The sequence below is a fragment of the Dreissena polymorpha genome, chromosome 2, assembly GCF_020536995.1.
Source record: "Dreissena polymorpha isolate Duluth1 chromosome 2, UMN_Dpol_1.0, whole genome shotgun sequence".
In the NCBI taxonomy this organism is placed as follows: Eukaryota; Metazoa; Mollusca; class Bivalvia; order Myida; family Dreissenidae; genus Dreissena; species Dreissena polymorpha.
Window position 1 is genome coordinate 12,708,747 of NC_068356.1, and position 13,974 is coordinate 12,722,720.

Here is a 13,974-nt window from a genome sequence, read left to right on the forward strand (position 1 = left end):
GATGAGCAAAGACATCATACAACCCGATATCGATAGTAATGGTACCCGATGAATTTAAATTCGTACCATTTACAGGCTCAAACGCCTTAAACTCTAATTTTTCAATGGATGGGTCAATAGGTGCAGCTTCCGTAAAATTTAATATTTCGCTCGACATTGTTGCTATTTTTATTATAAAAGAAAAAAATAATCTTAAGCTAGACGAAGACCGGATCCTGTGTTCAACCTTTTTACAAGATCTTGAATGGATTAGTGTTTGCCTTTGCAGTAACTCTCTTCACCCCAACGCCGGAACCCGCAATCAAGTTGTTTATGTTTGTTGCATATTAGAACCCATATTTATGAGAGACGCTAACGCGTCCGTCGATTTTTGCGTTATTTCGCGACTTTTCGGCGTATTATATCCATCAATCAAAGCTTTAGCTTTGGCTATAGCTACATCTTTTCCAACATCAATTGCTTTTGAACCAACTTCTTTTGCAACCGATTTTTTGGCTTCGATAGCCGTTTTACCTATTTCTGTTTTCGATGCGTTACTCACTTTTGATGCCACCGTTTTTGCGACATTTGCAGCAGTTTTCGCAGCCGTTGATCCTACCATTCGCTTATGAAATTTGAGACGGTATCAAACATCCCAGAACCGCCGATAACGTGTTTCTTTATATACCTTCGTTAAACAATCATTTTTTAAATACGTAACATTATTTTTTTTATAATATTCTTTGTCTATTACCGCTTGTCTCACCAGTTCATCTGCTATGTCTATGATTTCATTTTTTACTCCATTATTACCTGCATTATAACTATTAACTCGTAATGTAAGCATTTCAACGAGTCTATTTGTATCAGAAGGCATTGACGTTATTCCTTCTCCTTTCTTCTTGAATAATGAAGTTGTTTTTAGTGCCGTTTTAGGTTTTAAATATGCTTCATAGATTAGTTTAATAATTTTTCCTGTACTTCTCTCCAGAACTTGATTTAACATTACCCGTATCAGGATTCACAATAGCATTGGTGTTTAGTAAAATTGTTTTGTAGGAGTCAATGTCTTGTAAAGTATATTTATCGGAACCAGGATATTTAGATGTTATTAGCTCCCAAAGACCTAGGGTTCCATTATATTTTGTTTCTCCAACAATAATATCATCTCCAGATAGTTTAACCTCTGAATCTCCAATATAAAAAGCACCACCTTTATCATATAGTCCAAATGTTTTATCGGTTAATTGTTTGCCTGCCATGGATCTCAAGTATTCAGTTGCTATTAAACCTAGTTCTAATAATTTTTCTTTCGGTCTTTTATCCTTTTCTGTTTTTATGCTTGGGTATTGAGTGAAAGTAATGGCATTAGGTGTTGTAGCTGCTAATGCTGCTGGCAGTGCTTTTATCGCACTTGACGTTGCTTCTTTTAACTCTCTTTGCGAATCGGTGACAGGTTTGTAAAGTTTTGTTAGTTCTCTGTGTTGATCAATGTCTCCTAGCTTTACAGATGAAGAGTCTTGACGAATTTAATTTCTTAACATAAGATACTCATGCACCATGGAGTCCCTTTTTTCCGGATCTGTTATCTTTAAAAACGACATTTTTAAATAGAAATAATAATGTTTTTAGACGTGATTTTAGACGTATTTTTCAACGTGATTTGAGACGTGATTTTTGACGTGATTTGAGACGTGATTTGAGACATGATTTGAGACATGATTTTAGACGTTATACGTTGATTGAGAGGTAAAATTGCATCTTCACGTCCTTTTGCAACAAGAGACTGTTTTGTTTCCTCGTCTATACCTACTCGTATTTTAGATCTTATTTCCTCTTTCATTTGATTAAATTTATCTAATTCACTTAGAACCAGTGAGTATTCTTCATCCGAAATGTGATTGTCTGCTTACGCCTTTGATATAAGATCACATATTGTATTCAACTTTGCATCTGCAAGTGTTTGAATTTGTTCGTGTTTTTTCAGCTTTTATTGATAGCTTTTTATTAGTTTGACCTCCAACGATAGACAATAGTCCTAACCCTAAGGCAGCACTTTCCATTGCTATTGCAACTGGCGCTGCAATGATTGTACTCAATACTCCTATCCCCGTAGCACATAACACCATTGAAGAAACAACAAGAGCGTTGTCTACTCCTGCTACAATTCTCACAGCTCTGTGATACTTTTTAGACAAGTTTGCGCGCTTGTCTATTTCTGCGGCAATTTATTTCTGAATTTCGTTAATCTTTTGAAGTCTGTATGACTGAGCACTTCCTTCAACTCTTATCAGTTCTTGAGCCGACGGAACGACAACTGGTGGTAGAGATGGATATAGTTTAGCGTCACTAGCATACGTATCGTATGCGTTACATTTAGAATCTTTGTACTCCATTTTTATATTTAAAAAAATATTTTTTAAACGACTGATGTGTAACAAAACATAAAGATTCGCCTTCATCTATATCTACTGCAGCGTCTGAGTTGTTTTGAATTGTAACGATTATGTCGTTAACAGATTCAGCAATAGTTCTATCTTGTAAACTACATCTCTTTTCTTTGTCTGAGCGATACCGAACAAACACCTTGAAAAAGCCGTACATCTATTCCTAATGCAATAGTTAGTGCTGCTTTCGGTTGAATAGTGAGCGATTGTTGCGCAAAAATGTTCCACTTACCATACAGTGGTTCTGCAGGATGTACAAGATTCTCGTGTGACAACCATTTAACTGACGCTGGTGGTGATCGTTTAGACTTGTGGATAAACTTGTGAATTGGCATACTATATCTTTGCACTTTTATATATGTAAATATTTTATAGAAGCATCCCTAATATTGGAATACTGCTAAATGGTGAATTCGGTCCTAGTAGCAATCCTATTCCCGTTCTCATGTACATTCCTTTTCCAGATTTAAGATACAGCCCCTCTCCTAACGAACTACCTTTCTTCCGCGGAGCTAAATACAATCCTTTAACTGTTTGTGTTGCTTTACAATCTCTTCCGTTTTTCATAAAATACATAACACCTGATCCACTAATTTTGTTAACAACTTTACTACTGGCTGCGGCTCCTACGCCGGTTAGTAAGCCGGTTGCAAGACCTGGTAAAACGCTTGACATCAGAAATTTACCCGCGGTTGACAACATCGGCAAAACACCCCAGGAAATCCGATACCTTGCGGGTCGTGTAATACCATAGGGGACAGTGCTGTGCATTTTGGCGTGAACTTACATAGGGTAAGTAAATTGGAAAAATTAAATTTTTCAAAGTCCAATTTGAAACAACTGTGTATTAACATTGATAACAAAGGAATTGGCCTACATGTAGAAAAAATCCTGACAAATTTTCTTAAAAAAATGAGCGAAATGTGGCTCCCTGAAGTAGGAGATCGGGCAAAACAGGCCATGTTCAGGCATTCAGGGGAGAAAGAAACTGCTTAAATTTGCAAGCCACTACCATTATTAAAGGATTTATACAAATGTTCACGTGTCTTCCATAACCTTTCAGCAGGGTTTCTCCAGAAAACTATTTATTGTGGAGAAATTTGCGTTTTTAATGACCATGTTGGGAAATCATTGATACCATCTGGGAAAGACCAGGAAACCATAAGTGGGCAGTGATTTTATTATTCTTTGCGTGACAAAAAAAAATAATTTTCAGCCATTTTAATGCAATTTCTTTGCTTTGTAGAGGCCTATAGTAAGTGTATGTGGGCACATATGCATACAGATGTACTTTTAATGCTTTTTAATACATTCAATGATATTATTTGGCTTTCATCCAACATCAATTTAGAAACGTGAATCCTTTGTCTTATATATAATGTGGTTATTCGATGTCCACTTTAAGATATGTAAAAAACTATCACAATGCTAGTGTTGCCCCCCCCCCACACATGCACACATTATTATACCGCCACAAAGTCTGTTTGGTGGGCTATATAGCTATATAGGAATCAGTTTGTCCCGACCGTCCCTGTCCCAGTATGTTACGTCTGTCACGATTTTTTGTCCGTTTACCGCCCGATTTATTTTCATGAAATAAATTTTGTACAAATGAACATACAACATTCAAACTTCATATGTTGATGCAACCTTATAAGCTTTATATATACACCTCACCGTCTTTAAGGTCATTAGGTCATAGGTCAAGGTCACTTAAATCTCTTATAGGAAACTTTATCATAGACTGTATAATGGAAATGCTTCCACCTACAGCCTTCAAAATTCATATATTGATGCACCTCAATTAGTTTTACAGTTCAAATCCAGTGTCAGATCACAAGGTCCAATGTCAATGTCACTTCAACTCTAATAGAAAACTTTAATGTTGTCTTCAGAACAAAAATGCTTCCATCTGATATCTACAGACTTCCTATGTAGATACACCTGACCTAAATGAGTTTTACATTATCACACTACATTATTTGGCCATTAGGTCAAAGGTCACTGTGTTCTCTGATAAAGAAACATTACATTGGCCCTTCCTGGGTTCTAAAAACCTCATATGACGATGCATCAATGAATTTTGCGCAACACATACCGTTATGATCGCAGGTGGAATGGAATGTAAATTATTAAAAATGCATACTGTAATAAAGGGAGTATAGGTAAAATGTCTTCAACATTTAAACATATTATATCAACATGAGAGCTATTGTTACTCTAAAATTTATCATTGTGACAATCACAAGCAGTCTTTGATTTTGTGCAATGACAAATTCAATTTGTCAATGCACAAAATCAAAGACTGCTTGTGATTGTAAATTTGTTACAGCAACTAGCTGTAATATGAGCATTTATTAGTCCCAGTTTGGTTGGCAACTTGCATTATTACATCTGCAAGTGGGATAGACAGGAAAAGTTGCTTTTGCACAGTGTTCCATTTCATCCTCTTAATATATATCACATGCATTTAGCAAACATGCTTAGTGTTTTCTGGCGGTGTGGTATTAATAACTTATCAAACTTCTTCTCAAGAAGGTCAGATATCTATATATCTATATATACTGTCTAACTCCCCTTGCGGTTATTATTGACAATATGGTGGACGAACCAGTTTTCGAACACATAGGGAATTACGTTAAAATTTAAACACTTAAAAAAACAAAAACAGAATGTTTTAACAAATGAGTAAAAGTTTAATCATTTATTAACTTATCTGTAAAGTTTTCCAACAAATATCCTTCAAGAATTCATAACAATGATTAAACTTGTCTGTGAACAAGGTAAGTGTTATTCTTTTAATCAACTGTACTTTGTGTGGTAAAATGTATAAAATCGGTATCAACGTCATGTGTTGAAGTCTTGTTTGCGGCTATAAACTAGCAATGGCCAAATTCGTTAAAAGGGGAGTAACAAGTCAGCTCATTGAAATTAAAAGGTCAAAATCAACTATTATTATGTTTGATAGTCAATTCTTTCCAAGGCCAGTCTGTGCCGATTTTAATGTTACTTAAATACGCCTAACAGTAAAATCACAGAAAACGTAAGGCAATCTAAACAAAATTAAGCGCAAGTTTAGCGACTTCATTTCAAATGAGTTTTTCTCATTATGACACTTGCCGAATTAGCACCAAAAGTCTCAGAACACGCCACAAAAATATTTCACATAAAAAACCCAAATACACTTATTAAGACATCATTTTTATGTACCTAACCAATTAATGTGTGCGACAAAGTAGTCAAGTCTTTCTTTATATTTTCCAAAATAGTGTTGGTAAAAAGAAATAAAACTCGAGAATGTTGAAAAGGCACTATTGATCATATATAAGGCATTAAAAGTACAATTGAATGCATAAGTGCCCATATACACTTACTGTAGGCCTCTACAAAGCAAAGAAATTGCAACAAAATGGCTGAAAAAGAATTATAGAGTCACTGCCCACATATGGTTTCCTGGTCTTCCACAGATGGTATCAATGTTTTCCCAACATGGTCATTAAAAACGCAAATTTCTCCACAATAAATAGTTTTCTGGAGAAACCCTGCTGAGAGGTTATGGCAGACATGTGAAAGTTTGTATAAATCCTTTCATTATTAAATTGCTTGCAAATTAAAGCAGTTTTTTCTCCCCTGAATGCCTGAACATGAACCGTTTTGCCCGATCTTCTACTTCAGGGAGCCACATTTCGCTCATTTTTTAAGAAAATTTGTCAGGATTTTTCTACATGTAGGCCAATACCTTTGTTATCAATGTTAATAACAGTTGTTTCAAATTGGACTTTGAAAAATTTAATTTTTCCAATTTACTTTCCCTATGTAAGTTCATGCCAAAATGCACAGCACTGTCCCCTATGGTATTAAACGACCCGCAAGGTATCGGGTTTCCTGTGTTGCAAAATAGCTCCAATAAATCCCCCTTCGACTTTTGCGTTGTGTTCTATTTGTGTTTCCGACATTTTAATCGTCACTCCTTTTCCACTTTGGTACGCTTTTGTTATTTTGTGGATTTGTGCCTGAGTGAGGGCTAACATATCTTCTCCGGATATATCCTTATGTAATAAACGGATTCTCTTATATGAAATCTTATAAAAAGATCTTCACCCCGCAAATATACAAGTTCCCCGTTTTGAACAGTGAGTTTTGTCTCAATTGACGAAATAATCGATAAATTATCAGGTAAATATACCAAAAATAACTGGTGTTTCCATAATTTTATACCCGGGTCCGACTGATGGAAAAAAACTAAAGATAACGTTGTCAGTCGAATTGTTAACATATGATGAGTTAATTATATCACACGTTACTCTCAAGCTACTAATACTTAATATATTTACAATATTTTCTGACTCGTGATATCCTGATGCGTATACTTCTGCATTAAACCCCAATACCGTTCTGATAGAGTTTGCAGGTGTCAGGTCTATTTTATAATTTTGTGCTATATTTAGTACTGTTTTAAGTGTGCTGTCGTTTGACTCTAGCGATATAGCGTACTCGTCCGAGACAGAGTTGTAATGCCCATTTTCCCTCATTATTCGTTGGACGTAATCGTTAATATCATCAACTTCGTATGAACCTTCGGTAATATTTATATCAAACCATTTTTCTCCGTCAGGACAATAGCGAAAATTATTATTTAAAGAGTCTATATTTTAAAATGAATAGTAGGTCTCCAAATTAACTAAGGCCATTTCGTATTTTTTGTCTACATCTAGTTGAATTGTTGGACTTAATGAAGTACAAATTCGAGAGCTGTTTTCTTTCAATATAATGTGAAAAGAATTCTTCGGACTTGCATTAATCCTAATTTGTTTTAATTCTGATAACATGTCCTCAAGCACTCTTGTTTCCATTTTTATTTAGAAAAAAGTGGGTTTTTTTCAATTAGTGAGGTATGTAAAAGTAGTCAAATCCTGATCTATACTTACCATTATTTTTTTTACTAGTAAGATCTATAACAGTTAATCCATGACAGTCCCAGGCTACTTTACAAACATTTCTAAATTCTTCTTTTGATATATCAGTTGAAACGTGATCGTTGTAGATGTGATGAATATTTTTTATGTCCTGTGTCAACAAACACATAAAGTTTGCATTTTAACGTATTGTTTGTCTTGGAAGTTTAAAGTAGTTTTGTGCGAGATAAAAGCAGTCTACATTGCTGTGGCGTCCTCTAATGTAATAAGTTTCACATTTGTTTTGTTTTTTCAACTGAAGGTCTTCAAAAATCATTAAATTCTTTTAAGAGCTACTCATGTCTCTAGGATCAGGTACATCATCAGACGTTTCAAAAAAAATTACATTCAATATCAGCTGACCTATCTAAACATTTAGCCATTTCTTCAACTAAAAGAACTGGTGAAACGTCATTCTCTATTATATAGTCTTGTTCGGAAAACAATTACAGAATCTCTTCTTTGGGCAGCTTTTCTTCAAACGCTTTCTTAATAATTCTGTACTCCGGCTGAAATAGCGACTTGCCAAAAACGTGCAAGTTGTTGTAGTCTAACCATACTGGTCGTAGTAAAAGGTTTAACAATAGTATAGTTGTTCCGCATCCGCTTTTACCAATAATAAGACCTCGTATTGATCTCGGTAAAAGTCTACTGTTGCATCTTTTTGAAATATCATCATTCCGCGAAAGATCCGTTACTTCCATTTTAAATATAAATTATTTTTTCATTTAAAAATGTATTGCGTAAAGTGCAAAAGCAAAACTGAAACAGTTGATGTGCAAAATATTGTAAGTAAAAACAATAAACCATTGCTTCGCGGAAAGTGCGTCGTTTGCGGTTGTGTTAAAACACAGTTTGTAAAATGCATACTAAAACTGTAGGAGACTTTGTTTCGTCGTTAAATTCGGTAACTAGTAAAGTAAAGCTTCCGTGGGCTAAATTTCCCGGTGAAATGCATATTCCAGGAATGAACTTTGCAGGACCTGGAACTAATTTAAACGAACGATTATATTCAACTGGTGCTTATAAAGACTGGAGTAAACCAGTTGATCGAGTTGATAATGCTGCCTACCATCATGATTTAGCTTACCAACACTTTCCAGATACAGCAAGTAGAAACGCAGCTGATAAAATTATGCTTGAACAAATGGATGCTATTAAAGACCCAACGATCCGTGAAAGAATTGAGCGTAGTATAATAAAGCCAATAATATCTACCAAGGCAAAGTTTGGGTTAGGTTATAAGGGGAAAAAAGTCGTGGCTAAAGAACTAAAATTGACTGATCAGCTCGCAGACGAACTGCATAGACCCGTTCTAAAACGTTTTAGAAAAAGAATAGTCGTTGCCCATGGCATTGATAAAATATGGGCTGCTGATTTAGTAGACATGCAAGCTTTTGCTAAGTTTAATAATTGTGCAAAATACTTGCTAACAGTTATACATGTAGATGTTTTTTTCAAAATATGGATGGGTTGTTCAATTAAAGAGTAAAACCGGAGTTGAGGTTGCAGAAGCATTTCACAAAATATTTAAGGAAAAGCAATCCCAAAAGCTGTGGGTCGATAAAGGAAAAGAGGTCTACAATGAAAATGTAATGGCGTTGGGAGTCGAGTTGTATTCCACAGAAAACGAAGAGAAAATTTCCGTGGCAGAGCGGTGGAACAGAACAATGAATGAAAAGATGTTCAAATTTTTTCAGCCAACTCTACCATAAAATATATCGATGTCTTAGATGAAATGGTAAATGATTATAACAAGCATTCATCAATCAAACTGACATCTGTTGATGCTAGTCATTATAAGAAAGAAGGCGTATTTTGGTTCAATTTGTACTCCAAACACCCTCAAAAGTACGGTAAGCCAATATTTGAAGTCGGCGATAAGGTGAGAATCACTAAGAAAAAGGGAATATTTGAAAAAGGATATACGCCTAGATGGACTGAGGAAGTGTTTACAGTGTCACAAGTTCAATATACGGATCCGCCAACGTATAAAATTATTGATTATAATGGTGAGGAAATACAGGGTACGTTTTATGAACAAGAACTACAAAAGACAAGAAGTATATAGAATTGAAAAAGTTAATTGAAAACGCGGCAACAAGTCGTTAGTCAAGTGGCTCGGTTATCCCGAATCATTTAATACATGGGTTGACAATAAAAGCCTAATAGACTTGTAATAGACATTTTCAAACCCAGTTTAGGTTTGGAAATGAACCTTAATCCTTTTTATAATCTATTAAAGTTATAATACGATAATCAAAAATTAAACTGTTTTAACAGGTTTCTGCCTTTTGGCTATTTTACAATTCATTATTTTTTGTGAAAATTTTAAATCTTATAAACATGTATTTAGATGCTCATCTTGTGGTGGTGGATTTTCAATTTGCTGAATACGCCGTTGAATCAACTCTTGTACCGTTGTGTTATCCATTTTATACATAGTAAAAAAATACTTAAGTCAATTCAATTTTTTTTTGTAATATAAAACTTCCTAACCCGTCTTACCGTGCGACCTATCCTGTCAAGAGCCTCATGATCTTTATGATATAAAATATATATATTATATATCAAAACAATGTCTGACGTAAATATGAATATTATTTCATTACACAACAAATTTCTTTCCCGCTTTTCACAGGAAGAACAGAAGGCAAAGACCACCTTGCAAACCGTGACCGATTGAATTTCCTCCCCGTTATTTACGGAGGAGACATTGCGTTATTTACAGGAAACGAAGGAAGAGCTAGAGCGCCGCGGGCTCATTAAAAACGCGTTCATCGTTAAAACCACGGAACTGGTGTAGGAGTATATGACGATTCTGAACAACCCGCTAAATGCTAACATTGAAGAGAAGAAAAACACGCTGTATCAACAGTACGTGGCCATTTCGTCCGAGTTGGTGAAGGATAAGAAATGGAACATTAAGATACAAAAACCTCTCTCGGTGCAAAAGACGGTGTGCGACGTCTGTCAAAATAACGACCCGAGAAAATTTGAAATGGACGAGAGCAGTGAAAAGTTTTGTTTAATATGCTCAACGCAACACGGAGGGTGGGAGGGTTTAAACACGTTTCTTCAAGGTCGAAAGTCGATAGGCGAATATCTAAGGGAAAGCTTGACCTTTCTGTGGAACTGGCATAAATAATATCTTTTCAAGATTACCATGGCATTCTTACTCGGAATGATCAAACCAAACGACATTGTTTACCGAGACATTGAAATTAAACATATAAAAGGTGAATATTTTGCAAAGGCGTAAACGATAATAAGAAAATTGAATTTTCATGGTAAAGGTTTTTTTCGAAAGTTTTAATACTTGTTTTAAATTTATGGTTAAGGAAAGGCCATACATTTATAAAATTGTGGTTACTTCATGTTGACGTGAAAGGAAAACTGCTTTAGTATATTTCTTTACGGAAGGGAAACGAAAGGGAAACGACCGGGAAACGACAGTGGCCCAGCCGCGCAATTTCTACACTACTGGCAATTATATCGATTTTAACATAACCACTATGACCTGAAAATTTATACTAGGATTAATATATATAATGTGTAATGTTTTGGTTGTTTATGTTTCAATATTTTTTTAACAGAGCAACAATAATTAAGATTTGTTCGTTATATCACCGTCACAAAAGGCGTTCTTGGTTTGTTCTTACGGCGACCCAGAACAACAATAAAACAACAACAACATTCAAAACCTTTTGCATAAACGAAATTCAACACGAATCTCGTTTATGCAAAAGATTAAGATGAATGTATTTTTCATTCCAAATAAATCTTCTTGGCGCCCGCTTCAGTGGTTCGATGCCCGACAGACGTTGTTCAGAACGCCACCTTCACACCGAACGTTGCACAAATCAACTACAGCAACGTGGTTACGTACACTTGTAACCTTGCTTATAACCACACGGAAGGTGACCTGCAGCGCACGTGTCAAGAGGACTTCACGTGGACCGGAAATAAGCCGGTGTGCTCGCGTATGTATTCAACGCAGTATAATTCTATTTAACTATTTGAAATATATAAAGAACTCTAGATCTCGGATAAAATAAATGAAGTCACAAATTCAATAGTTTCAAATTTAGTAAACGTATACATTAAGTTAATGCGTAGGAAATAATTAAGCGAGTGACATGATTTGGCAATTTAGGTTATGTGAATCATGTGGTATTATTTCAAAGATTACTGTTGGACTCTGAGTATATATTTCCAGAAAAAAACAACAATTTTACTATAAATCATGATATTGTGTTTTATAATATCATTGATTTGAAAGAGATATATTTTAAGTACCTAAGATGTAAGGTCATATGATATCCATTCTACTGGTTTTGTTTTGATTGTTTTTGAATTACATATATTTACATTTAAATGTTACAATTTTCTCAATTGACAAGCCAAGCTGAACCAAATACAAATAATATTTACAAGTATTTCTAAAAACAGGCTGCCATAAAACTTTCCATTTACCAGTTTTTTAGCCGACAATCAAATAAGCGTGAATTGCTTTAGTTGATAAAAATATTCAAAAATGTAGGCGCAGCTTGTATACAAGAGAATTCCACATTCATGACAACGATCCCGAACAACATCGTCCACGAATTTGGCGTCGATGTGACGTATAAATGCGTCATCGGATACAATTATTCTTCCGGTGACGTCACACGCACCTGCCTGACTAATGGTTTGTGGACTGGATCGCTTCCGGCATGTACAAGTAAGAGGTCGATTCTAAGTACCAATAAATAAAATATAATTCTGGTAAAGGTATATATATGTGTTTATTGTTTATATAACAAAAATAATGTTCATGCTTTTTTTTGCGACATATATGATATACCATGTGTTGTAAGCTATTGCATTGGTTAACGCGTATGCAGTGTGTTGTACGCAAGGCTCAGCTGGCATGCTTCCTCCCACCCTACACTTTATGGTGGCGTTGGGTTCGAACCTGCTACATGTTTGAACGCTAATGGTGTCATCTGTATTAAAGTATTTTTTTTGCTAGAAGTGTGATTCATCTTTGCATTTGTTGATTTTTATTTTGCATCTTCACAGCTTGTGAGTTTTTTTATCAAGACATTGTCTGTCTATTTTGTTGATTTAACTTTCACATTAAATTCCATGTTCTCCTGTCACTCATGTGTATTTAATACTATAGTACACTAAATAAAATTGTTTTAGATTGTCAATATTATTAACATTATGTAGCCTTCTCTAAAACGTGTTGTTATTTCTGCAGTTATAAAATGCCCAGTGCCAGCCGCACCCGATAACGCAGTTATTCTCCCCGATGTACCGAGTGTGGATTACAACCACTATATAAGAACCCTGTGTAATTTGGGGTATTATAGAACAAGTGGAAACGCTGTGCGCCAGTGCACAGAGCATGCGACATTTACAGGCAGCGAAGCGATATGCGAAAGTAATGCGTAGTCTTTTTTCTTTAGCAAGTAGATATTGTATTTGTTAATGTTGTTATTGGTGGAGGCGTTGTTATTCGAAGCGTTTTAATGTAGCATTTGTTTCTTTCATGGCCTTGGAGCAGCGTGTGAGATTATGGTTTTTAGATCTAATTTAATTTGAAGTTTGACATAGTGCTTATAAAATAGCAATCATGAATATTTTAGCAGGAACCTAACCTTATCCAATCGCAAATGATTTCAAATAACTTAATGGAAGTGAAGCGATTTGCAGACGAGTTAAGTACGCAAAACATTACAGATGTCCATTAATAATGGTCGTGACAGTGCTAAAACATCAGCGTTCAGATCAAGTTCCAACGTCAAAAACAAGGAATTTATCATCGGACGATTTATATTTGGGTAGGCTTTTCCAATAATGAAACATTGTTCAAAACGGGCGTTTATTTGTTAAGACAATTTATGCAGTTATGTCCGCTAGCAAGCTCATAATATAAGGTCAAAACAAAAAATCAACGTTTCCCAAGATTTTGTTCCGGTAAAAACAGAACATTTAATTCATTTGTCACAGAAAAACATTTCTTTTGAATAAATGTCAAGGTCGCACTTCAAGATTTAAACCACGTGTCAAAAATATTCGGTTAGACTATAACATCTCGACATAACACAACTTGCGCTTCTCATTCAACAAGTGTTACTAAAAAGGAAACTTGTAAGCAGCTGACAGGAAAATATTGCCAGTTGAATTATAAGTAACCGATCCCTATTTGACTGTTTTCGGACAAACGAATTCAGTTTAACATATAAAGGGATAATGACTATACTGATATGCGACACTGCATTTTTGTTTTAATTTTGTCTGTTTAGGTATATATGGTGTTAAAATGAAACATGTACATTTGTCGGGGAGAGGGGTCAGGCAACCAATGCAGCAAAATGCATTCACCGTCATGGACTACGTACGAATAGTAGAATGCAGCTTCTGCTTCTATTGAGGTTATCTGTAGACGTTGATAATGAAGCAAGGTAATAAACTATGTTACGGGACTGAAGAGTTTTGGGAGTGCTCCTAAATGTTGATTTGAGCCAGACCTTGAAAAAGGACGCTATCACAACACATTTAACAACATAAATTAAAAATGACATCCAAGAAAAAACCCATCT

The 13,974-nt window shown here is 35.1% G+C and overlaps 1 protein-coding gene across 1 annotated transcript in view; it reads left to right on the top strand.

Moving 5' to 3' along the window:
* Positions 1 to 13,974, top strand: part of LOC127866326 (uncharacterized) — a 107,129-nt gene that overhangs the window by 14,472 nt on the left and 78,683 nt on the right. Inside the window, exons 8-9 of the mRNA XM_052406792.1 lie at positions 11,185 to 11,364; positions 11,925 to 12,104. Coding sequence (XP_052262752.1) covers positions 11,185 to 11,364; positions 11,925 to 12,104 — 360 coding nt within the window. The remainder of the gene's footprint in view (positions 1 to 11,184; positions 11,365 to 11,924; positions 12,105 to 13,974) is intronic.